Genomic DNA, 25,657 nt, shown 5'->3' with positions numbered 1-25,657 from the left:
AAGTGACCTTGTCGTAGGGGGAAGACCCCAGAACAAGCTTAACCCTGCTAACGATAGCTATCTAATAAACGGTGTTGTTGCTTTCTATGTCCACTTACAGCATGCGGTGGAAGCAATATGGAAAGTGGTAGCTGATATGCTGCAGCCAGAGCTACCAGCAGAAGCCAGACACGCTGTGCTTCACCTGTTGAAGGCCATCATTCAAGGACAGGTAAAGGCTCCCCCTTCCAAATAAGGCTTGCACAGAGCAAGATGAATAGCACTGGCTGGCTGCCTCCTGCCATTTAAATTCTTCTCATTCTCTATCTTAGTCCAGCACAGTGAACAGGAAGAGCCTAGCATTCAGTTTGATTAATTCTCTTGGCTCTCAGTTTAACCTTTTTTCTCTTTTAACTGGGGAGGCATTTTGTACTCCTGACAAAGGGAGTGTTTGCAGTGGCTGAATTCAATCACAGTGCAGCAGGCACAGTATAATCTTTGCCTAGACAGCTGTGTCAAGCACGTTAATCCTGACCTACAGCATCCCTGCTATGGCAGGTATGCTAATCATCGAGGCAAATTCTGTACATGCGCCTTTTTCTTCAGTCTGATCAAGTCAGGCTCTATGAATCCTCAAGCTAAGCATCCCACTGAGCAGTGCTGTCTGTAGCATTTCCTTTTCAAGTCCTGGAATTCGTGGTCTGGCTGTTGCGACGTGGGCCACTTTCTGCATCTCTGGGGTTCTGGGTCTGCTGAATGTTGGAAAAGCTGTCTGGGGTCAGCAGTGACAGCTTGATAAATGTCTCTAAGAGGCTAAGGAGAACTGACTGCATTCGCAGCAGACCACGGGAAGATTTTCAGTAGACACACAGCCCAAGGGGGGAAAAGGTTGCTTTTAAAGTGTGATAACATTCTGATAGTTTCCTAATCATGGTCTGTAATAAGTCTAGTTTTCAGTTTGTATTGTGTCTCACACTATAATTCTTTCTCCTTTCAGGGTGAGAGACTAGGGATCCTCAGAGCACATTTCTTTCAGGTTATCAAGGATTATCCTTCTAATGAAGATTTGCATGAACGGCTTGCAGTGTTCAAGGCTCTCACGGATAATGGAAGATCCATTACTCACCTGGAGGAAGAATTGGGTGAGTGCTGCATACAAATGCTGAGGGTTGCTGTTGTCTTCAGATTCTGGCATAGGATTGTCCGAAAGCTGCAATGCCGTTGTTTTAAAATCATGCTGAAAAAAGCTTCATGATGCTGGTTTTACCTCTTTAAAATAAAATTCCATGGCTTTTCTATAAGGCATAAAAATTATGTACTATTCTACATTATTGTGTAAAGTTTTAGGGTACAAATTCTCCCATGCCAATGTGATAAACAGTTTTATTGTAGTGACAAACCTGTGGATGTTCTGCATCTGTGAGTTTGGGGGGTTTTCTTAATTTTAAACGGTTGCCTGTTTATTTTTGGAGGGTTTTCTGTTGTTGCCGTCTTGTGGCAAACTTAATACAACCCATCTGACGTTGTTTTACATCTGTAATGTGGTTTGGTCCAGGCAAATTTAGCAAATTCATAAAAATGTGAATTCAATGCATGTGGCAGTTTATAGCCAGATAAGTAAGTCAGTTGTAAGTAGCAGCTAAGAAGAGTGTGATAGATCAAATAGCAGCCTTGGTCAATCGATCCTCACTCTTTATTATTCCCTTCTAGGGAGCAGTTTATGTAGCTGGAAATACATCAAAGGACAGATCTCTTTTTCAGCAAGTAGGGCCAGAAGGGAATTTGCAGCATTTTTGGATTGAAACCATGTTGTAACACCACCACTTCCTTCTCCTTTAGCTGAGTTTGTCCTGCAGTGGATGAATGTCGGGTTGTCCTCAGAATTCCTTCTAGTTCTAGTGAACCTGGTCAAGTTCAACAGCTGTTACCTGGAAGATTATGTTGCTGATATGGTCCAGTAAGGTTAAACTACTAACACTTATTGTTTCTAAATTGCTGTGCAGAGTTTGTGGATAAATTCAGTGGTCTAAATTTTCAACAGACCTCCAGGGGTATCTGTTTGCATGTGCAAATCTGGGTTTTGTGCACACAGATTGACCAGTTGGGTGACAAATGACCCAGCTAGCCTTCTGAAAGTGTGCTTTGTGGGGGGGAAAGGGTATCTGTTGAAATAGTATTAGTGTGGCTGTGGTCGGAAAAGTGATTAAAAATGGCACCCAGGTGTTTTTATTTCAGAACACAGGTGGTTGTCAGAGCTGACTTTTCTGGCAAATGTATTCTTTTGCCGCTATTAGCTGTTTTGGCTCTGAAGAGTTATGGGAGAATGATCCTGTTTCTGGCTTATGTGCCTGTCACCAGAATAGTTCAATAGATTCCAATTGCAGGGCCAATTTCTGCCCAGAATTATACCTGTGTAACTGCACTGAAGATGGTGGGGTGGGTGTATGTGAAGGTAGAACTTGGCTGGCTTAGTCGTCATAGCTCAGTGATGCTTAAACCTGAAAGAACCCATCTCGCTTTTCCAAACCCAGAACTGAAGATGCAGGGGTGACACTTTAGAAACCTGTTTGTGTAAATCAACCAAATTGATATGAGAGCAATGAAACACAAATATGGAGTCTCTTGATGTCATGTTTACTCACCTTTCAGAGTAGAACTCTCCTTCACAGACCAGATTGTCAAAAGAGCTCAGCTCCCAGCCACTCCCAAAACCTGATTCTTCTTGTTGGTACTGAGCACTTTTGAAGATCTGTCCATGAGAACTTAAAACAGTATAATGCAATACACCAGCTCTTATGATATTCTGATCTATAAACCTGTGTTAAATTACATAGTGCTCAATCCCCTAGTTTGTATAGGAGATTAACTTGACCCATATTCTCTTCACTAGATTTATATACTCGGGACCCTGGTACCCAGCTGTATTTAATGAATAGTAATGGTAGTGAGATGTAGCTTAAGTGCAGCTGCAAACTAGCTATTCAGAAAAGGGCTGGTGACACTAAGCATGCCCCCAGAAGTATTATCAACTGAGCCACAGTCAGGAAAGCAACAGGGCAAACTTCTACACTAACCTAATTGTGTTAATTTTGGCCAATTTTTTTTGGTCATTTGTTAAATTTGATTAAAATAAACATATTTAACTACGTTTTCCTCCAACAGTATGATCTGCCTATTGTGCATTCAGACATCATCATCGGTTGACATAGAGGTCAGTAGTTGGAGCCTCTTCTAATATCGATTACATTCTATAGAACTGATCCATTACAGATCAGGCCACTTTTGAATAGCTAGGCCAAAACTCTCTAGGGTTCCCAGGGATTTTCTTCCTTCAGGGAAAGCTGCTGTAGCAAAGTGTGGAGCTTACTATATTGTTGGATGTTGGGTGGAGAGAGGCATTATGACTTAGGTGTCTGAGCTTAGAGGTGGGAACCAGGATATCATGAGTCGCAGTCCCAAGTGGGCAAGTCACTTATCCCTCTCTTACTCCAGTTTCACCCCCTGTGAAGTGAGGACAGTAAAATATTGTGAGGATTAACTAACTCTGTAAAGCACTTTGGGGTCGTGTAAAGCACTGTACAGCTACTAAGTTATTAATTTAGTCATAAAACCTTGGGACAAAGGAACCCGAATGATCTTGCTAAGGGATTTCCTTTACTATTTAGCCATCCTTGTCATGGTTTGGTTTACATCCTGAACTGATGTATCCCTATTGACTTCTGAGTAGTTTTGTGGCCGTAAGTCAGCACAGTTTAACCTGCTGTATTTCAATGCCCTGTCAAGGGAGAAGTGAGTAACCATTGTGCTTTTCACCCCCACAAAGGTCTCCCTGCAGGTCCTAGATGCTGTGGTTTGCTACAACTGCCTGCCCTCGGAGAGCCTCCCAGTATTTATCATCACCTTGTGCCGCACCATCAATGTTAAGGAGCTTTGTGAGCCATGCTGGAAGGTCAGAATTCTTTTGTTTCCCTGGGCATGAGTTCATGTACCATGCACAGTACTTTCCCATTAAAGCTATGTTGTTCTGGATATTAGTATGTTAAAAATCTAGACTCCAGTTACCTTTATTATGATTATAATAGTTCTTTGAGAGGAGATCAGAGCATATACCACATTTCTCTAGTTTATTAAATGCTGCACTATCCATTATTAAATTGCGTATGTAACCTCTCTTGACTGACTGGACCCTGAAGCTGTATAATGACCTACTGAAACCTTCTCTGAAAATCCTCTAATACTTGCTTTTTAGCTTATGCGCAATCTCTTGGGAACCCATTTGGGGCACAGTGCTATATACAACATGTGCCGCATCATGGAAGACAGGTATGGAATGTCATGCTATTAAATTCTTTTTTAAGAAAAAGCTCAGTGTTGCTTTGACTGAAATAAATGACGTACTGATTCTAATGGGAACAGGAGCAGACCCAAAATTTCATGTGTGGTATAATGGTTAGAAATTATGACTGCTTTGTGATTTTGGACAAGTTAATTAACCTTTCTATACCTATGTTTCCCCATTAGTAAAATGAGAACAGTGCCTAAATGGTTAGTCTTCATGGTTTTAAGTCCTTTAAGATGCTCTGATTTAGAAGTACTAAGTATTGTTCGTTTCCCTTTGCATGAGTCTTGTACTCTAAAACTAAACCTGCTGCTATAGTGTGATCTAAGAAAATCTTGGCTTACCTTCTGCACCCTGTCTTAGAGCTTACATGGTGGATGCAGCATTACTGAGAGGAGCAGTATTCTTTGTCGGAATGGCTTTGTGGGGTGCACACAGACTGTATTCTCTCAAGAATTCACCTACGTCAGTGCTGCCCTCATTCCTCAAGGTAAAGTGGTACTTAGGAGGAACTTTTATATTGTGATAGTGCCTAGGAGCCTCAGTCGTGGACCAGCACCACATTTTGCTAGGTGCTGTGCAAACTCAGAACAACAAGACAGTTTCTGCCCCAAAGAACTTCCAATCTAATTATAAGACAAAAGCCAACAGTTGGATAGAGACAGATGGGGGAACACATGAAACAAGGAGGCAATAGCTAGTTCAAGCTTAAACTGATACTTCGTTTGGGAATATTTTACTGATCCACGTAGCAAATTCTTGAATTTTTCATAGTTCTGTAGAAGGGACCATTAAAACATCAAGCCTGACTTTATTTAACACAGGCCATTAATTTCACGCAGTTACCCCATAATGTGGGTTAGACCTAAAGCATTTCAGTCCTCAGCAGAGTGAACTGTTGTGTGCATCGGCAGAGGACTGGAGACACTGAGGTACCACAAACAACATTTTAGACAGCGAAAAAAATCCTGTCCCTGCTTCAAGTAGATTCCAGTCTACAGCATACAAATGCAGGGAGAGGGGACAAAGTCAGCATGAATGAAAAGTGAAGTGTGGCACTTTTTTTTTTAATTAGTGCCAGGATTTTTTAAATGGAGAGACACCCTGAGGGGAGGATTAAGATTTATGAGCTTGTTGGCAGAAGTGCCTGTTAATGGAAACTGCAGCTATTTGAGAGAAGGCTGAAGTGTTCGACCGGCTGGGTGTTAGTGATGGAAGCTGTACTGTGATCACTTCTCCTCTACCAGGGCACTTATTAAACCCTTGGTGCGATATTAAATTGGGAGTAGCCTGCCACCTTTCATGCCCTCTTCTGTATTTTGGGAGGTGGCAAGGCCATTTTTGTAATGGATTTTAACCACAGCAAAGGGAATGGCGTTAAAGTTCCCTTATTGGCTAGCCATGCTGTATGTTTGATCTGTAGATTATGCTTTAGGCAAGAGAGAGTCCCTGAAACAATATTAGAAGTTTCATATAATGGGCTTGGTTTGAGTGACCAGATTGAGTGGTCTCATTACAAAATCCTACTGTGTCTTCAGCGTTTGGGGACCTTTCAGCCAAACTGCGAGAGCTGGTATCACTTTCTCCAACCTCATATTCCTGTGGAACCAAGGGTGCATTTTAACATCTGAGTTGCACCTGTTGGGAATACATTATTGTGCTTATAAAATGGCCATCTTTGATCGGCTTTTGCAGCTGTAGCCTCAGACTTCGGGCTTGTCTATCCTTGAAACACTACAGTGGCCGTGCTGCAGCATTGTCACTGTAGCACTTCAGTGTAGACATTTACTACAGTGACGGAAGGGGTTCTCCTGTCACCTTAGTTAAACCACCTCCCGAAGAGGCAGTAGGTAGGTTGATGGAAGGATTGAGCCCTTCAAACTTCTTAATATGTAGGGTGTTGATCAACTTCAGTGTAAGAAGGTTACAGATCATTAACTGACCTGAGGAGCTTGTGTTCCAGGCCATGACTTGTCCCAATGCAGTTGTATCATATGAAATAGTCCTGTCCATAACCAGATTAATCAAGAAGTATGGGAAGGAGCTGCAGGCTGTCACTTGGGATATTCTTCTGGATATCGTTGAGCGATTACTCCAGCAGCTACAGGTAGGTATTGAGCCAAATCTTGATATATCTTATAAAAATGTCTTGTAGGAAGTATTTTGGTTTATAAAATGGTCTTATTTTTTAGTACTGAAAAGCACTCTACAGCTTCTGCTTTTGATGGTGGGGTAGTCTATAGACTTGGTGTTTGACCCTGGGGCTCCCCCATCAGTGGAAGCTGTGCTTGTCATGGAGATGGTGAGGTATTTGGTGTTGGAAGGGAAGAGGACCGAGTGTGGGTCTGGCCTAACTTCTGACTCTAGTACTTCTCAGCCAACACTCTTATTTCAGTTGTGACATACTTTGTAATGAAAAAGAAACCATTTAGAGCGGCCTTGTCTGTGTTTCAGAGTATAGAGAACCAGGATTTGAAGTCCATTGTACATGCTTTGTTGACTACTGTAGAAGAACTCTGTGACCAGAATGAATTCCATGGGTCTGAGGAGAGATACTTTGAGCTGGTGGAGAGATGTGCTGATCAGAGACCTGTAAGACCTTCTCCCCTATCTCAAGTCAATACGGCCTACTGTGGTTTTTTTCCCCTTTTAAACCTCCTGGAAATGTTTCTCTGTACTACAGTAGTGTCTAGAAGCCCCATCCAAAATCTGGGGTCCATTTTGGGGGGCATTGTATGAACGCATAATAAGGAACAGTCCCTGTCCCAAAGAGCACGAGAGACACACAGGAAACATTCAATATTCCTATTTTACTGAGGTACAGGGATAGTAAGTGGTTTGCCCAAAGTCACACAGGAAGTCTGGCAGGGCCAGGAATTGAACCCAGAACTCCAAAGTCCCAATCTGAGTGCCCACAAGACCATCCTTCCTCTTATTGTTCACGTCAGTATTAGATTTTTATCCCATACAACCACGGGCGGCGGGAGTTATAAAATAGCACACATTATAAAGCCACAGTGAAGACTTCACAGCCCCTTGAAACCTGTTCTTGGAGGGAGGGGAAGGGAGATGCATGCACAGTACGTAAGCACGGGACCATTCTTACATTTTCTTTTAAAGGAATCTTCTCTACTAAACTTAATAACGTACAAAGCTCAGTCTATTCACCCTGCCAAGGATGGCTGGATTCATAACCTGAAGGTGTTAATGGAGAGGTTCTTCAGGTAGGAAACTGCAGCTTTAAAAAGAAAAGGTTGTTTCAATGTGTGTGCAGCCTGTTTAATGAACTGTCTGTGTTAAAACAATCTAACTCTCTGGATCTCTTTAATGTTAGTAATGGCTGCTGAAATATGGGGGTGATTCCACAATGCAGGATTTGCTTTTTGTCCAATCAACAGAACAAAAACGTCCAACTAAGGCTTATCATCTCTCTTTTAACAAAATGGAGGGTGGCCATTGGCTGCTTCACTTCTCTAATTAAATCTGTCCTGTGCTCCACTGAGTGGCACTCTTCCTTGGTTTCAGAACTACAACCCTACCTCCTCATTATCAGGAATGCTTCTGATTTGACAGTATCCGGTAGTATGGGGTTCTGCAATGGTAGTTTCCCAGAACATGCTTTTGTATTGTAGAATGATCCCCTGATATAGCAAGCCAGAGCTTTTGGCACCTTTTAATAAATTAGGATAAAGACCACTTCACCCCTGTGTACGTGGTTCTAAAGTTGTGGCACAGAGTCTCTCTCCCATTCACACATGCTCTCCCTGGTTGACTCTAAGTTTTGGTGATGGGTACGGCTGCCCATGTGCTACAACAGAAACTATTGTTTTCGTAGACAGCCTCCAGTTTTTTCTTGATGGTAGCACCTTGTCTGCTTGGTGTTGCAAATTCATATGCAGAGAACATTCACTGAAAGTTCACGTGGCCTTTGATTGTAACGTTTTTAACCGAGAAAAAAGGGCGTTTGTCACAACATGCTCTCTGTCCTTAAACTCTTTTGTCCATTTTGGGTTTGTTTTTTCCCTTTTAGGAACGAGTGTCGTAGTGCAGTTCGGATTAAAGTTCTGGATGTCTTGTCTTTTGTCCTGAGCATTAACAGACAGTTTTATGAGGTTTGTATTTTATTGATATTTAATTGCGGTGTTTGAATTTGAGATCTGGAATGGGTGGTAGAAATGTTTTAATGATGCTTAATCATGTTAGTTCTTCAGGCCTAGTTTCTGCAATTCTGAAGAGTCAGTCCAACGGTTCTGAAAATGTAGGACACTGTAATTAGGTTTCTTTGCAATGTGTCTGGAAGGACTTGCCTATTAAATGTGGTCCATAGCTGCGTTTTTTAAGTCTGTTATCGGTTTGGTGTGTATATAATGGGAGTTGAAATTAGCAGGTCTATTTTGACAATGTGCATTTTTAATTTTCACCTTGTGCATCTTGTGGATACCTTCTTTCCCTATCCTAAGGTTTCCCAGAGAGGTTGTCATTTCCATTCATTTTACTAAAAAAAAAAAAACAACTTTTTTTTTTTAGCGTTGGGGATGGGAGATTTAATCTGGTTTGGATAGAGACAAAGTTTAGTTTGTACCAAGATGAGGTCAAGATATTATCTGACATGAGTGGATCGACTCTATTCAATTCTGTCTTAATTGAAATCCAAGATGGTAGGCTCTCTGATAGAGCAGAGACCATTGATTTGCTTGTTAACTCAAAGGAATGTCTGCTCAGTGTGTCTGATGCAAGGAAAGTGGAAGAGGCACTGCTCAGATTCCTCCAAGTTCTGTTAAACTGGCTGCCGCCTCTTTGTTTCCTGCCTCTCTGAAAAACAAGGCCTGTGAATCCCATGTGAATAAGGTCTGTTAAAGTTGAGCTACAGCGGCTTTGTCAGATCGATAAAGACCTAAGCTGCTGAGTCCAAGTTCAACAATAGTCTAAATATTTGGAGAGATGACCTAGAAAGATATTTAAATAGGCTGGAGGAAGAAATCCAGCAGACTAAACAACAAGCTAGTGAAGACTAAAGCGAGTATGACCTCGTGATTCTTTGATCATGGATATACATTTGTGTTAACTCGCTAATAAGAGTGAGCTGGGAGACATTTTGCTGAACAGCCTGTCCTATTACAGGAGGAGCTGATTAACGTAGTGGTGATCTCACAGCTGGCACATATTCCAGAGGATAAAGACCATCAAGTCCGGAAACTGGCCACTCAGCTATTGGTGGACCTGGCCGAGGGCTGCAACACGCATCACTTTAACAGCTTGCTTGATATCATAGAAAAGGTGAGGCTTCGCTTGCTCAGTAGTGACACTTTCAATAACTTCGTCTCCATCTCTTATCCAATCCCTTTACTGGAGAACAAGGAAGGTGAACAGTTAATTATCTATATGATCCAGGGGGATGCTGTGTAGGACTTCTGGATTTTGGAGGAAGTCAGAGCTCTAATGAAAAGCAAAAAGGTGCTTTGGAACCAGCTCTGCTAACGCACATCCAAGCTAATCTACAACATTAGGAGACTTTCAGTGGGGCCATTTATTTTGTGCCTTTCTGACCTATTGGCATGGAATTAAGTCGGTGTCTCATTGTGCCCTATGTGGGTTTTAAAGGGCATTTCTCCTTCTGTTTTTAAAAGGTGGCTGCACGTTCTCTTTGGGCTCCTGTTGATCTGGAGGAGCGAGACTTTCTATCTCATTCTGCTGCTTTAGAGGATGTGAAGACAGCTGTTCTAGGCCTCCTGGTAATTCTTCAGGTAACACTGTGGAGCATTTAAAAATCCCTCCCTTAAAACAGTGTTCTCTAGGGCTTTGTTTACTGGCCAGTCAATTCCCAATAACAAATTCTTTCTCTTCTGTAACTTCATAGACTAGTTCACTTGTCCCACTCTTTAAACTAACAGAATAGAGGATATTTTAGCCATGGTTGGGTTAGTTCTATTCTTGACTCGGTACCTTGCATATGGTGTATTAAATATTAAATCTTTATCTACTAACAGCCAGCGTGTCATAAATATGAATGTTTTGGTGATATGTTCCTAGGGTCCAGCTAGAAAGGAGCCAGAACTGGATTCTCAAATCTAAATCTTTTTGAATCCTAAACCCAAAGAAATTCAGATCCCCAGATCCAAACCCACATCTGTGACTTTTTGGGGTCTGGATTAGATCAAAAATGAGAAGAGTTCTAATGTGACTGAAATTTCTCAGCAGAAATCTCACTAATTCAGTTGCTATCTTGGGCAAAAACTACCCAGATTTCTTGTATTGCCAGACACTTACCATTCAAGATGGTGGAAATTCCACAAGAACAACTTAAGTGACTTTAGCCTGTCAGGATCCAAACACCACTTTCTCAGGCCGTCTCAAAGCCTGCCCTGCCCTTTGTTTATTGACGTTACTAGCAGCATCAGTGGGGTATAGCGTTATACCTCCAAGCAACGTCTTTCTTGGGTAATTCATAAATTAAAGGTCAAACTTGCCACTCGAACAGTTTTCATAGAAATGTCGGTGTTCATAATGCGCACGTGCTGCATTCACTTAAGAGTAGGAAGATGGATCTGTTGTGGGATTGTGTGTGTGTGTGTGATCCCCAGGATCCTCTGAGGCAGGCCGTGGTGGCTTCTTCCTGTGCCCCAGTGGAGGGCTAACTCTTCAACCTATTCTGCCCATTGCTCCGGAGTCTGCACAAAGGGTCTGTACATAGCCATCTGTTCGTGTTGGCCTCAGGAACAACTCACAGTTGCCTTTCTTTGTACGTTTGATGCCGATTGACCAAAGATGGGCTACTCTGTTAACAAGTAAACCCTCAGTTTGTCTCTTGACTGTTGTTCTGTGCCTCCGTAGACGAAGCTGTACAGCTTGCCTGCCAGCCATGCCACTCGGGTGTATGAGATGCTTATTAATCACATCGAACTCCACTATAAGTACGTTTACCGCCTCCCGATTGCTAGCAGCATCAGATTGCAGGTATGGATAGTCTCTCTCCTAACACTATGATAGAAGGAGGCGCTGAACTAATGCTTTAGTTGGGTAGAAGATGGGGAGTTTGTAGGAATTTTATTACTGTGTACTCTGCAGCAAACCTCTGTAGAACAACCAGTGCTGGAGTAAAATGTTAGTTAGCTGATGGCACTGTGTATAATAAATTCCATAGCAGTTGAGTTCAGAGGGTGGGAGCCCCTACAGAATCAGCCCCAATGCAGAGCAAATCTTCTTGCTGGCCAGGAACAACAGCAGATTGGGTGGTGAGAAGCTGGGGGAAAATTCCATCAGCAGAGGTTTTGAGTCATTCCAGAATGCAGTGAGAAATCTTCTCTCTTGCAGGCATTTGACTTTCTGCTGATGCTTCGAGCAGACTCCCTCCACCGCCTTGGCCTTACCAACAAGGAAGGAGCAGTGAGATTTAGCCCCTACTGCCTCTGTGACTTGGTGTATGTTTCTCATTGCATTGTAGCACCTTTGAAACCGTGACATTCTCATGTGTGTATTAATATTCTGTCACGACCTCTGTACAACTCTTCTCAATCTCCCAAATTCTGATCAGCAGTTATCAGACCACATTCGTAGTTATGGCTTGTGGGGGGTGTTCCTCTAGTAAATAACTTCGGAACCAGTCCTGCAAATCCTTGGCATGCAGAGCTCTCAGGAGCCTCAGAGTTCTGTGTATTGGAGGCTTGGGATTTACGTAGCTACTCTGCAAAAGTTTACAAATCTGTTGTTTGCAATTTCCTGCCAGGAGACTGAGAAATCTGGTTTTACATTAAGATGCGGTACAGTGATTTGTAGAAATGTTGCTATTCAAGCTGCACAGCCTAGTCTGGTAGTAACTGACTCTTTAACTTAACTCTCTTAACAGAGGTATCTCTGAAAAGGAACTTGGAGAAGCAGTCTTTGTTGTAGATAATAAAGTGATGCATGTTTCTGACTAGTTGGCTTGGTCACTTCCCTGAAATCTGTTGCTTTGCATATGCATTTCTCATCTTGCTTTTGTGTCTGGTAATGGCTACTGAAACACTGACCTGGTTTGTATTTCCATGGCGTAGAGAACCAGAGAAGAGGGTGTCTGAGAAAAAGCCTGCTGGGACCCTCTCCCCTCCATCAGGAAGCCCCAGTGTTTCTTCCCAGAATGCCACTCTTCGGATGGGCTACTTGCCCTACTCACTGCTCTTCCGAGTCCTCCTGCAGTGTTTGAAGCAAGTACGTTGATGAACTCAGTCTGCAATGGAGTTTTGCACACAAATTTGCATGTTTAAAACTCAAGCGTTTGGAATGTTAATGCTGAAATGTTCTGGAATGTCAGCTTTTTATTCCCTTTATGCCCAAAAAACTCCCACTGAATTTTTTTTTTAAATGGATATTTCTTGTGGAAGATCATAACACTCATTACACTAAGAAGCAGGAATAGAACTTTTAACTCATCCACTTGTGGTGGCTGATTAAACTGCATATGTAGTGCTGAGCCTAATCTGTTTACTCAAGGAAGGCTTTAAAAATTGTCTGAGATGCTTTTTTGAAAATACATAAAACAAAACCATGCATGAATCTTATCTCAGAAGTATAATCTTTGAGACTTACCCACCATTTCACAATATAGTCAATTAATACACTGTTGTGCTTTATTTTTCTTAAAAGATAATTAATTATATTTAAACCTAAAATGTGACCGATCTGTGTTTTAAAATGATCTAGCAATCAGTGTTATCCAGGTTGCCCAACACCAGCTGAGGGTATCTAAATAGCTTCTTGAAATCCAGAACTTTCCATCCAAAAATTTGTGTGTGGTCCTACAACTCTTCAGCCACCAGGAGGAGCACAAGTAAAACTCTTCCTAAACCAAGCAGACCAACACTGGATTCTGCTTCACAGGAAATAAGGGTGAATTTTTTTTTTCATTTAACAGAGGCGAAAAGCCAGTAGGAAAAATGTCACCCTGCTTCTCAAAGAGGATTTAAAACTAATAATAAAAACCCCCAAAATTAGAAGTACAACTTAAGTTGACGAACTGTTGACCATTAAGAAAAGGAGGACTTGTGGCACCTTAGAGACTAACCAATTTATTTGAGCATAAGCTTTCGTGAGCTACAGCTCATCATTTCATCCGATGAAGTGAGCTGTAGCTCACGAAAGCTTATGCTCAAATAAATTGGTTAGTCTCTAAGGTGCCACAAGTCCTCCTTTTCTTTTTGCGAATACAGACTAACACGGCCGTTACTCTGAAACCTGTTGACCATTAGATATTTGAGTATGGAAAGGAAATAATGAAGTGCATTAATGTTGGCTCTGGACAGCATTTTATTCATTTTTTTGGGGCCAGGAGTTGTCTTGAACTCTGGAATCACGTTTTTGTTTTGGCGGATGGAGGAAACGTGTAGAAAAGGCCTGGGTCAGACTCTTTCTGCTTGTTTTCACCGTCTACTTGGAGATCAGTCCATTTTATGGCATCAAAATGTCTATGCTACATCTGAGCTAGAGGATGCAGTTGGGTGAAACCCTGGAAGCAGCCCATGCATCATATAAAAGCAGCATCTTTGCTAACTAACAAGGCTGGAGAAACAAGGATCACAGCAATAAACAACAAATCATTGTTTGAAGCGTGTTGGGCTTTATTTTCAAATTTAACATATAAATCATGCAAAGTTTCCCATAGAAAGTTATTTCTTCCTTACTAAACTCTCTCCCCTTCTTTCCAGGAGACAGACTGGAAGGTGTTGAAACTGGTTCTCAACAAGTTACCGGAGTCTCTCCGCTACAAAGTGCTATTTTTAACCTCCCCTTGCAACCTTGACCAGCTGTGCTCTGCACTCTGCTCCATGGTAATAACCAGTGTGTCCTCCTGGGGTCTAGACACCACAACTTCACTTCTAATAGAAATGTGTTTGCTTTAAGGCTTCCTTATTTTATACCCTTTATTTTTGGGATTAATCTGTACCTCCTCCCCCCTCACCAACAATGTGACCCCTTTCCTTTAGCTTAAAACTTTGTGTTAAGGATAATTAAATTCTTTTAGATATTTAACTGTCCATGTGCTTCAATTGCTAAAGAGTATAGTTATAAAAGTGTATCCATAAATTGAGTGAGTTTTGAGGACACTTGAGCCTAAACCTAAACAAACTGACCTGCATGTAAGGCTTTGGGGTTCTAGGTGTATATAATGGTCTCCTGCAAATCCATTCCCCCACACTAAAACTCTGCGCAAAGTTAGCTAAGGGATTTATTTCATAGTTTTACTGTAAAGATTATGCTCCAAGTAACAGCATCCAGATCCTAGTATGTATATGATTGAGCTCTGGGACCTGGAAGCTAATATTGTTTCATAATGGGACGCTGTACTGCTCTTGTACTATGAAAATGTACTATGCCCAAGAAGACCTGAATTAAAAAGGCATGTGAAACGCAAAGTACTCAAGCCCAGTGTGTAACTGATTAGCTTACAGACAAAAAGACAACTGAGAGGTTACGTGGCACTCCAGATGGGTTCTCCCGCAATGACATGCACCTGGCTGTCGTTCCAGTGTTGACTGCATTGATATCTTACCATAATTACCTGGACAAAGCTAAACAGGTACTGTCAATGGGATGGGCTGTGGGAGGTGAAGTCTGAGTCTGTCTCCAATGCGCTTTCTAATGTGAGCCTATTTCAGACTTGGAGACTAAATGTACAGTTGCCCTGTAAGCATTTGCACTGGATACATAAAGGGGCAGTTCTGCCAGAAAACAACATACCCACAGTAAGTAAAAGTAATGTAGGGTGACTGTAACTGAGAGAAGTTAGTAAAACTCTATTCACATTGTGAGCTTTGTGCATTTAATAGCACTTTGTATAATCAGTTTTATTGTTGCCATCCCCTGCATAGTCATTCAGTTTTCTCCCTGTCTGAAAGACTCTGATAACCATCAGAAGGGAGCAGAAAAGCCTTAAACATTTTGTCCCTTTTTATTCTGTCAGAAAGTGTTATCTTAAAATGGATTATTTCAAAAACTTCAAGATGACAAATGTTTTGTCTAAGATTTAGAGCCAAACACCCGTGACTTTTTTTTTTTTCTCTTGAGATTGTAGTCTTTAATTGCTAGTGCATTTTTGGTAAAAATTCTTGTAGCTGCTAGCCCTAGCAATGCAGTTACCAACACACAGCTAGCATTTTAGTATGTAGAAATGCTAGATTTGTTGTAGGTTAGTGGCAGATGAATCCTGTTCTTATTTTATTATACTGAGCATATTCTGTTCTATTCTTCTAGCGTGAAATGGTTTATTGCCTGGAACATGGTTTAATTTATCGCTGTGCAAACCAGTGCGTTGTGGCTTTATCCGTATGCAGCGTTGAGATGCCTGACATCATCATAAAGGCACTGCCAGTCTTGATAGTCAAGTTAACCCACATTTCTGCTACAGCAAACATGGCAATACCTCTCTTAGAATTTCTTTCAAGTAAGTTGCAGTGGAAATTGTGTTTTACCTATGTTCTTCAGTGGCTGTGAAAAGGCTAACTGTATTATTTAGCATGAGTATCATCATCTTGGTTTAGTTTAAGGTCAAATACAACTTGTTCTAGGGTTCACTGTATTTCTGGTAACAGTGCTGCAACTGCCATAAAATCTTAACATCTAGTCTACTCTTGCTCATGTAACCCAGCTGCTCAGCCTAATGTACGTGTGCACTGAGAAAAAAGAAACATGCTTTACATATAAAAACATTGGAGAACTGGAAAATCTGGGGTTATCTTTCCCTCCTTGTAACTTACTCCTTGCACAATAATATTAACAGAATGTAATGTCACATTAGCTTTCCTGTTGGCACCAAGTGGTTTAGAAAACGTTGCATGCTTCAGCTCAATCCTGAGTCAGTAACAAAGTGCTCTCATCGAGACTTCACAAATGATTTTCTTATTGACCCGTTTCAGCTCTAGCCAGGCTGCCTCACCTCTATAGGAACTTTGCAGCTGAGCAGTATGCTAGCGTGTTTGCCATCTCTCTGCCATATACAAATCCCTCCAAGTAAGTTCACGCATCTTTTTTTTGTTGTTGTTTTTTCTCTCCTTTTCCCTATCTGTAAATTGGGGAAAATGAGACTGACTTACCTTTGTAAAGTGCTTTAAGATCTACAGAGGAAACATATAATTGTGTGTGATACCTTTATATATGGTCTTGTTGCTGAGGGAGGGCCATATTTAGCTTCAAGACAAATAGTGCATGTTGCTAATTGCACTCTAGGTTCCTTTCCCCCTTCAACTTACAGTAGTATTCTCTTCCACATCTCTGTAATATTAGAATTGAACTGCATCTCTTCTGAAAATGTGTTCAGATTGCACAACTAAACTATTGAAATCTTCCCCTGTTCAGGTTTAATCAGTACATCGTGTGCCTGGCACACCATGTAATCGCTATGTGGTTCATCCGATGTCGCCTGCCCTTCCGGAAAGACTTTGTTCCCTACATTACAAAGGTAACAGCTAATGCTGGATCTTGCAATACAAAGGGTGCTCTGAGAACTGCAATCTATGGGTATTATTGATGTCAATTTACAGAGATTCTATTTTACATCAAAATAACTCACCTGTACTTATTAATACATTAGAATTTCAAAATCAAATGTAGCTCTTGAGAATTGGCTCATGGCACGTGGGCTGCAAATACCAATGGTTTGAACCATTATCTGTGTGTCCAAATTGGCAGGGCTTGCGGTCAAATGTCCTCCTCTCATTTGATGACACCCCTGAGAAGGACAGTTTCAGGGCGCGCAGTACAAGTCTGAACGAGAGGCCGAAAAGGTAAATTGTATTCCGTTCCAGTTGGGGCTATGGGTAGCTCTTCATTAGGAGCTGTTTAAATGCCAAATGCTTTCCTGTGTTTTGTGGAGAGAACTATCTGTGTCCTTAAAGATTCTGTGTAATCTTTCTGATAACCGAAATGTTCTGTATTAAGACACAGTCTGAGTTGTTGTTAAACCTGAAGTCAGAACGAGCGGCTGGCTAATGGTATGTATTTGTACTAAGACATGACTGGTTGCCCCCATCCACTTCTGCAGAATGTAAGCTTACATTCTAAAAATAATACTGTCAGCTGAATGTGAATCAACATAGTGCTGGCTATAAAAATAGTGAGAGGGATGCATGCTCTGTTCATCTCCGTGGTTTGTTAATTCTGCATCTTAATGATAGTTTAACAGTGGATGCTTAAATGATTTCATTGCGGATCATTTTAATAGCAGTGTGTACAAACTGGAGCAGTTGGGTGGATTATGGAGAGCCACCACTTTATTTTTGCCCAGTCTAAACTCTGGTAGATCCAGAATCTGACCTATTGCTGCTCTATAATTCTGTGAAGAAGAGAGTTCTGGATCTCTGATCCCTTCTGAAAGGAAAGAAAACTAGAATGGCAAACCAGTCTGTCCTGGAAAGTTTCTATAATGCAGCAGAGTCTAGATTTCAGTTTTATAAGAGGAGAGGAGGTAGTGTCCACTTTTTAAAATCTGTGTAGCTAACAAGCAACTCACTGTAAAGTATCTTCACAGACCGATCCCACTAGGAAGGAGTGTTTTGAAATCAGTACTTCAATTCAGGTAGAACCCTGAAGTCCATTCAAGTATTAATGTTATTGGAAGCAGTCATTGATATGTTGAAGTACCATCTGCAGAGAGGGAAGGGAAGATGTAGTTTGGAAGTCACTCAGTGTTTTGCAAAGGTGGCTTATCCAGTGGACTCCTCTTTGAGTTGGTTCACTGAACTTGCTTCAGCGTTTCTCTACAGTGAGGCCATAGTAACATTGAAATCTCTGAGGAAAGTGCCTCTCCTTTAAATTGCAAGGTATAATAAGGATCTTGTAAAAAAGAAACACCATCCTCACCTTAATGCCATAGCTGTAAACCCTGTCTTGTGTTTGCAAGTTAATATTCTCTAATCCTTCATCTCCTTGTTTCTTTTTTAAAATTTGGAATAGACACCTTTTCCAATCTGTCTTTTTCCCAAAATCTACTTAATTTCATTGGGTTGGAATACTACTAATTCTGAAAGGCTGTTGCTCTTGTTAACATAATTGGATCAGCGCGGCTAGTTCTGCAAAATTCTCTTAGGGGATGCAAACTGTAATTGGATAGTAACATGGACTCCTCTGCACCCTTGTTTATGGAAGAAGTCCCAGTCAGTGATGCTGTTTCTCTGAGTAAGGGTTTTCAGGATCAGGTCCATGGGTCTGACTTCATTGAGGACAAATTAGAAAGCTTAGTTCGTGTCCAGTGTCCCAGAGCCTTTTGGGAAAAGAACCTTATTCCTCATGCTTGTAATTACACACAAGCAAGGCAGGAGAAACTATTACTGGTTAGTCAAGGCACCTGGGTTCTGTTTCTAGCTTAATCATTGGCTCACTTTCAGACCTTGGGCAAGTCTCTTAACCTCTCTGCCTCAGTTTCCAGAGAGGTAAAACAAAGACCCTGGCCTGTCTCAAATGGATATTTTGAGGCTTAGTGTTTGAAAAGCACTTTGAGATCTCAGGATAAAGTCTCTATACAAGTCTTATTTAACGGTGATGATAATGCAGGAGAGCCCCTGGTTAGAGTAACAAAATGGAAAGTTGAAACAAGCCCAGCTCTTCAGACTGGAGAAACCTTGATACCAAATCCGAGTGAAAACCTATTTTCTCTTCCTCAGTGCAGCGTAGTATTCCAACTATCATTTACATCAGTTTTTGTTCGTACTAATTTCATTTGTTTGTAGTGTTTGTTAAAATCTTGTTTTCAAAAGTGATTTTTATGCTTTCAGCTCTGCCTGGTTTTATGTTTTAATTTTTCCTTTTTGACATTTTTTTTTTTTTTGTTTTACATCACCCTCTGGGATTCCCCAATATTGACCCTGTGACCTGTGACCTTTCAACCTCCATCCCTACAATGATTTCTTCCCTTCCTGTGACCTGTGCAATTACACCTCTTTCGGGGTTTGGTGCTTCTTCACCTAGTAGTTTAAGAATAGCCAAAAATGCAAGGCAAGGCTTGAATAACTCTCCTCCAGTGAAAGAGCTGAAAGACCCCTCTGCAGTTGATGCCTTCCGATCCCGCAGCATCAGTGTGTCAGAACATGTGGTCCGCAGGTAGTGGCACTTTAAAGGGGGAGAATCCAAGAGCAAATTTGCACTTGGAAACTTTGCTGCAAGGGTGGGTGGGGTCAGGGTGGGCTTGCATGCGGGATGCTTGCATGACCTTCAGAAAATAGAAATCGGGTCCTGTCTACAAAATATGCTTTGGAAAAGCTTCATGGAGGTCCTGTGGTTTACCAGTGCCGGTTGTGGTGGTGTTACGTTGCCCTGTGCTTCGATTTAGTGGTGCTCTGTTCACGAGAGCTTCTTTTGTTGCAGAGTAAAGATTAAGGATAAAAAGGTTGCATTCTGTGCAAGTTTGAGTCTTTGTTAAACGGCTTTTAAATTACAGCCTTCCAAAGGCAACTTGAAGCACGAATGTCGCAGTTTTCTGCTAGGATTCTGTGCAAACCTTCCCTGCAAGTCGGAGAGAATGGTTCATACGATGATTGCTGGGAAAAAGGCACACAGAAGTCTGTTGATATAAAGCAACTCACCATCAATGCATTAATTTATCTCCAAGATATTGTATCTAAGGGGCAAAGCAGTGAAGGGCAGGCCTTACAAAACGGTTAATGTTTTCATGACCAAAAAGAATAGTTTGGTCGTTGACTCTTGATTTGGCCATATCACATCTTTTAAAAATTGTAAATCCTTTTCTCCTGTTTCTGAATTTGTCCCTTGAATATTAAATTGCTGGCTAGGAATATGATGGTTAGAAGTTTCTTTGTCTGAAAATGAATGTTATTAGGCTACAGGAAATAAGCATCATACTGTCACTGGAATTGCATTGCAAATATTTTCTGTTTTTGATAACACGTTTGGGGGGGAGGGGCGTAGAAGTAACTATTGTGAAAAATGCATTTGACGCTTCAAAATCTAATGTCCCTATTAGTCTATTACAGTATATTACATGGTTCTCTTATATTTATATTATAGGTAACAAAACATTTAAATAATTATTATCTAATAATACCAAAGAAGTTGCTGCATAATATAAACCCAGCTGAGATGCAGCCAAATCTTTTTGCAAATGACTGTGTTAGAGGCATTCCTTATAGCAAGTTCTGTAACAGCCTGCTATTGCAAGTGTTTCAAAATTGCATTGCTTAAAATACAATTACTTGAAGACATAATTGCTTTATATCAATGTACTAATTGTGTGCAAAGTACAATTTTTTTGCCACTGGTTTAGCTAGATTTTACATAACTCTGAATTTTATTTCTGCAATTTAAAATCAATATATGTAACGCTACTGTTTGCCTTGCTGTTCTGCACCACATCCCTCCTAAAGCTGATCCTGCTCAAATTGTACAAACGTCAGCCATGCTTCCATTTTTTTTTCTCAAGATGAGCTGCCAGTTCTGGGGTGACATAGCTGTCATCTTCAATGACTATATAATTTTGGTGATTTGAGAATGATTCTGAGGTGCCCTGGGTTTGATATGTGTGGACGTAGTCAAACCTATTGTGGCATGTGCATGTATTGCAGATTGCTCCATGGCTTAGTGCTGATCAGATGACAGTACTGTATCTGTTTTGCAGTGTAACTTGACACACTCTAAACTCCCTCTCTCAGTAGGATACAGACATCCATCACTAGTTCAAGCCTGGGCTCTGCAGATGAGAATTCGATGGCTCAGGCTGATGACAACTTAAAAAACCTCCACTTGGAACTCACAGAGACCTGTCTGGATATGATGGCCCGATACGTCTTTTCAAATTTCACTGCGGTGCCCAAGAGGTGGGAGTCAGTTACTTGTTATGGTGTTAGCTATTCTTTGGCCTAAAGGTACGTCTCGCTTCATCAGCAAGAAATTGCTGGATCAAATTTCAGGTTCTTATGAGCACAGCAAGTCTCATATGCTTAACCCATCCCCTCTGGCTAAAACCTTCATTTGTTATACCAATAAATTAAAAACCAGCAGGATCTTATTAAAGGGGAAAAGGCAAAATACCACATTTATTGTGAATACAGAAAGAATCATAGTAAGCAGTTAGTTATAGTTATAACATTCCATTCAATCTCATATTTATTCACACATTCATTCATTCACACGCACACACAGGTTCTGCAAGGTTGTTATCATAGTTACCAGCCTTAGAGTTGCTCATGCCAAGCCACTGGCCAGATGGCCTGGACATGAGGAGGGAGCAGGGCCTTTTCAGATGCTCATCTGATGCTCCTGGAAGTTGGTTTGCAGAATCAGACCCCCCAAAGTTCTCACTTTCTAGAGTCCATTTTTATAGGAGTTTCTTCTTATGCCAGTCTATGGGAATTGCTTCATCATGCTGTTGCTGACAGATAGCACATTCCTGACGGCTCCGTGCTGCCAGATGTTATCTTGTTCTTTGGTTCTCCCATTCTTGAGGCTGTTGGGTGGATTCCAGTCTGCCCTCCGGGGGTCCTCTGGTTATTTCCGCTTGACGCCTTCTTCAGCTGATGGACACTGGATTCTTAGGCTGGCACCTCCCTGATCATTCAGTTATTATCCACACCAAGCATCCATCCACATACATCCTCTATTTTAATCACAAGTGTTAATACTACGAAAGGGCGGAGAGTCTCTGGGTGCTGTTTCTGTTGTTACAGAGTATTGCTTTGAGTCTCTCTCTGTGTGAATTGCTTTGAGAACAGACTCTGTCTTAGAATGTACTAACGCAATTAGCAGCTTGCAAGTTTCACACACACAGGGAGAGAAACAGTACCAAAAACCAAGAGACCTCTTAATTAGTAATACATTGGAATTTAAACTATGGGGAATCAAACTCATTTGTGATTTTAATACAGAACTTCTTTAATATGATCCAACACATTGACTTAACATGAAGTTTGGCAACACAAAACTGCCCTAGCGCCGTGGATCAAATCCTGTCAGGACTGCCTCAGCATTGAGCCTTTCCAGAGTAGATACATTGAAAACCGTTCAGTCTTTTTGCATGAAACCTTTAACAACCTTTCTGCTCTGTGTGGTTTTTGAAGACACCTAAAGCACTTTTCCTATGAGCAGAGGCTTGCTTCCAGTACGTGGGCTAAATTTCACCCTCCTCACCTCCCACAATGTAATGCAGTTTGCCAGATGACTATATTCCTTCCCATCAGAGACTGTGTGTCTGTGTGTGTTGTGTTTGGGGATCCTTCAGGATGAAAAGTGCTGCACAAATTGGAAACACTGAAGTTTTAGTCTAATTTGGTATCCTGGAAGGAGTTGTGCAGCAGGGATCAGCTGCATCGAGGCCAGGAATAAATTTGCAATGCTGTCTAGAAGCCAGAGAAGTAACTGATATTGGAGGCAGCGTGTCCTTCATCCTGATGGAGAATTTTTATGCTTTACCAGTTTTACCTTGGTGCAGCTTGCAAGAAATGTCATCATATAAATGCACAAAGAGCAGGAATTTTTTCAACCCCAATGCAGAAAATAACTTCCCGGCTGAATCGCTGGTGTTGGGCGACATATGTGAGTTGTATTCACTCCAGACTGTATTTCTAGGTCTCCTGTGGGAGAGTTCCTCTTGGCTGGGGGAAGGACGAAGACATGGCTGGTTGGTAACAAGCTAGTGACTATCACGACGAGTGTTGGAACAGGGACACGGTCATTGTTGGGCCTTGACTCTGGAGAGCTCCAGAGCAGTACAGAATCAAGGTAACCGTCACTCTGATTTTAACATTCTTTTCCCTAATGAAGCCAGTTAAAAACCATTGTGTTAGAACTGATTTGAAGTTACTGTTTTGGAAATAAAAGGAATGATCACATTTGTTTGTCTGGTATGAATTATAACCCACTGTTACTAGTTTCAGAGTAGCAGCCGTGTTAGTCTGTATTTGCAAAAAGAAAAGGAGGACTTGTGGCACCTTAGAGACTAACAAATTTATCTGAGCATAAGCTTTCGTGAGCTGCAGCTCACTTCATCCCCACTCTGAACGCTAGGGTACAGATGTGGGGACCTGCATGAAAACCCCCTAAGCTTATTTTTACCAGCTTAGGTTAAAACTTCCCCAAGGTACAAACTATTTTACCTTTTGCCCTTGGACTTCATTGCTGCCACCACCAAGCGTCTAACAAATATATAACCGGGAAAGAGCCCGCTTGGAAACGTCTTTCCCCCCAAAATCCTCCCCAAACCCTACACCCCCTTTCCTGGGGAAGGCTTGATAAAAATCCTCACCAATTTGCATAGGTGAACACAGACCCAAACCCTTGGATCTTAAGAACAGTGAAAAAGCAATCAGGTTCTTAGAAGAAGAATTTTAATTGAAGAAAAAGTAAAAGAATCACCTCTGTAACATCAGGATTGTAAATACTTTACGGGGTAATCAGATTCAAAACATAGAGAATCCCTCTAGGCAAAACTTTAAGTTACAAAAAGACACAAAAACAGGAATATACATTACTAGTTATCCTTCTTTTTCCCCTCCCTCCCCCGCCTTAGTTCAGACCCTGTTTTGCAAGTGAGACAAACTAAAGAAGCTCCAGCAAAGCTAGAATCTCAAGCTGGCCAGCAGGTGTGCAGAGGATCTCGCAACAGAGTCAGGTCAATGTCTGGTAAGCAGTCTCAGCACGTTTCTGTCCTTGGAGACTTGCAACCATTATTGGGCAAGTCTTATCTGTGTGTCCAGTCTCAGACCTAAACTTAGGCCATGTAAAAAGAAGAGTGGTCTGATCACAGGACCCAGTGCTTAGTATGAAGAACTAGAATGAGTAGCAGCAATGAATGCTGGCTTTCTGAATGGTTGATTTCTGCCTGCTGGTCTTAGCAGTTGTTTGTATGGTAAAACCTGCAGTAAAGCCATCTCTAGTAGCCAATCCCCCTGGCTTAAGAGTCCAATGTATACTTCTGCCAGGTTTTCAGCACAATGTACAGTTCATTCATGTGAGATATAGGGATCAAAGATGCTATCAAAGTGCACAGAACTATTGGGTCAGGAAGGACTTTTCCTCCAGGGCAGATTGGAGGAGGCCCTGAGAGTTTTTCGCCTTCCTCTGCAGCGTGGGGCACGGGTCAGTTGCTGGAGGATTCTCTTCACCTTGAAGTCTTTAAACCATGATTTGAGGACTTCAATAGCTCAGACATAGGTGAGAGGTTTATTGCAGGAGTGGGTGGGTGAGATTCTGTGGCCTGCATTGTGCAGGAGGTCAGACTAGATGATCCTAATGGTCCCTTCTGACCTTAATGTCTATGAGTCTATTTATTACCTGTTTTCTTGGCACTGAGTCCGGTTGTCTCTCTCTAAACTGAGCTCCTGGGTTCCTCCTTTCTTACCCTCCATGTCTTTTGTTTTGCCAGGTGGTCATGCCTTACGTGTTGGTGCTTTAGACAGCTCAGCCCCCCAGGGGTTACGGAATCCTGCTGGTTCTGCACCTCGAACAGAGAAGGCCACTCCTGGTGGCCATGCTCCTCTGCAGAAAGAAAAAACAAACCTGGCTGCATATGTCCCACTGCTGACACAGGGCTGGGCAGAAGTATTAGTCCGGAGGCCCACAGGTACTCCTTAACCAACTGCACAAAGGGGCTTCTGAGCTGTGGCTTACTAAGAAATTGGGATTATATAGAAAAAATATCCATGTCATTAAATGTAAATGGAATTCTTCCATGCTGCTTAAGCTCTCTGTTCTTAATGTTTAATTTGTCAGCCAGGTCTTTGGAAATTGCACCTTTTAATGATGCAAAGTTTTAAGACGCTCCCGTGAAAAGATTAAAATCCTTATGTAAACTAAATCCTGCTGCACTGATGCGTATGGGCATTGTGTTGGCACTCAATTATCTATTCATTATGGTACTGCCATTTCTGAGCGCCGCTGCGTTCCTTCTTACAAATCTAATTTCCAAAGTGTGAACAAGGCCCATTGCTGGAGTAATAACTTAGTGCATGACTGCTGTTTGTGAAGGAGTAGCAATGGTGTTGAAGGTATGAAGGTTAAAAAACCAGGGTAATCCCAAAATTCCTGGACATCAATACATTCCAGAAGCCACGTGGAAGCAAGACTTGCATATTTCAGCTTGAAGTTGTCTTGTGAGAGAATCATTTAAAATTGCCTTCTATGATTAATTAAAATACTCCAGCAGTTGAAAACCTTTAGGGAGCCGGCTTTGAGCTAAAACATCAGGACTAAAGAGTTTTGGGGAGGAGAGAAGCATGTGGCACTGGGGACTGATTCTCCTTTAAAATGTGAAATTAACCAAATCAGCTGCTAACTGTCAAGAAAACCCTAGAACTACTCAGCCTAACTTTTATCTGCAAGTCCCAGGGCTGTTGATGCTGCTGAGTTCGGCTATTTGAACTTTCTGTC

At 41.6% G+C, this 25,657-nt stretch overlaps 1 protein-coding gene across 1 annotated transcript in view; it reads left to right on the top strand.

Annotated features, from left to right (window-relative positions):
• TSC2 (TSC complex subunit 2) overlaps window positions 1-25,657 on the top strand; it is a 42,899-nt gene that overhangs the window by 3,469 nt on the left and 13,773 nt on the right. The window contains exons 4-30 of the mRNA XM_074965015.1: window positions 101-211; window positions 977-1,121; window positions 1,819-1,936; window positions 3,142-3,190; window positions 3,803-3,928; window positions 4,229-4,302; window positions 4,682-4,808; window positions 6,282-6,425; window positions 6,773-6,910; window positions 7,439-7,542; window positions 8,349-8,430; window positions 9,440-9,595; window positions 9,946-10,062; window positions 11,150-11,272; window positions 11,630-11,736; window positions 12,349-12,502; window positions 13,996-14,118; window positions 14,733-14,867; window positions 15,542-15,731; window positions 16,204-16,297; window positions 16,643-16,745; window positions 16,976-17,070; window positions 19,250-19,381; window positions 20,950-21,111; window positions 22,859-23,011; window positions 23,799-23,911; window positions 24,654-24,851. Coding sequence (XP_074821116.1) covers window positions 101-211; window positions 977-1,121; window positions 1,819-1,936; window positions 3,142-3,190; window positions 3,803-3,928; window positions 4,229-4,302; window positions 4,682-4,808; window positions 6,282-6,425; window positions 6,773-6,910; window positions 7,439-7,542; window positions 8,349-8,430; window positions 9,440-9,595; window positions 9,946-10,062; window positions 11,150-11,272; window positions 11,630-11,736; window positions 12,349-12,502; window positions 13,996-14,118; window positions 14,733-14,867; window positions 15,542-15,731; window positions 16,204-16,297; window positions 16,643-16,745; window positions 16,976-17,070; window positions 19,250-19,381; window positions 20,950-21,111; window positions 22,859-23,011; window positions 23,799-23,911; window positions 24,654-24,851 — 3,373 coding nt within the window. The remainder of the gene's footprint in view (window positions 1-100; window positions 212-976; window positions 1,122-1,818; window positions 1,937-3,141; window positions 3,191-3,802; window positions 3,929-4,228; window positions 4,303-4,681; window positions 4,809-6,281; window positions 6,426-6,772; window positions 6,911-7,438; window positions 7,543-8,348; window positions 8,431-9,439; window positions 9,596-9,945; window positions 10,063-11,149; window positions 11,273-11,629; window positions 11,737-12,348; window positions 12,503-13,995; window positions 14,119-14,732; window positions 14,868-15,541; window positions 15,732-16,203; window positions 16,298-16,642; window positions 16,746-16,975; window positions 17,071-19,249; window positions 19,382-20,949; window positions 21,112-22,858; window positions 23,012-23,798; window positions 23,912-24,653; window positions 24,852-25,657) is intronic.

This window comes from Natator depressus, chromosome 10, assembly GCF_965152275.1.
Source record: "Natator depressus isolate rNatDep1 chromosome 10, rNatDep2.hap1, whole genome shotgun sequence".
Classification (NCBI taxonomy): domain Eukaryota; kingdom Metazoa; phylum Chordata; order Testudines; family Cheloniidae; genus Natator; species Natator depressus.
Note: the sequence above shows the minus strand (reverse complement) of the source record. Positions and strands in the feature narration are given on the sequence as shown.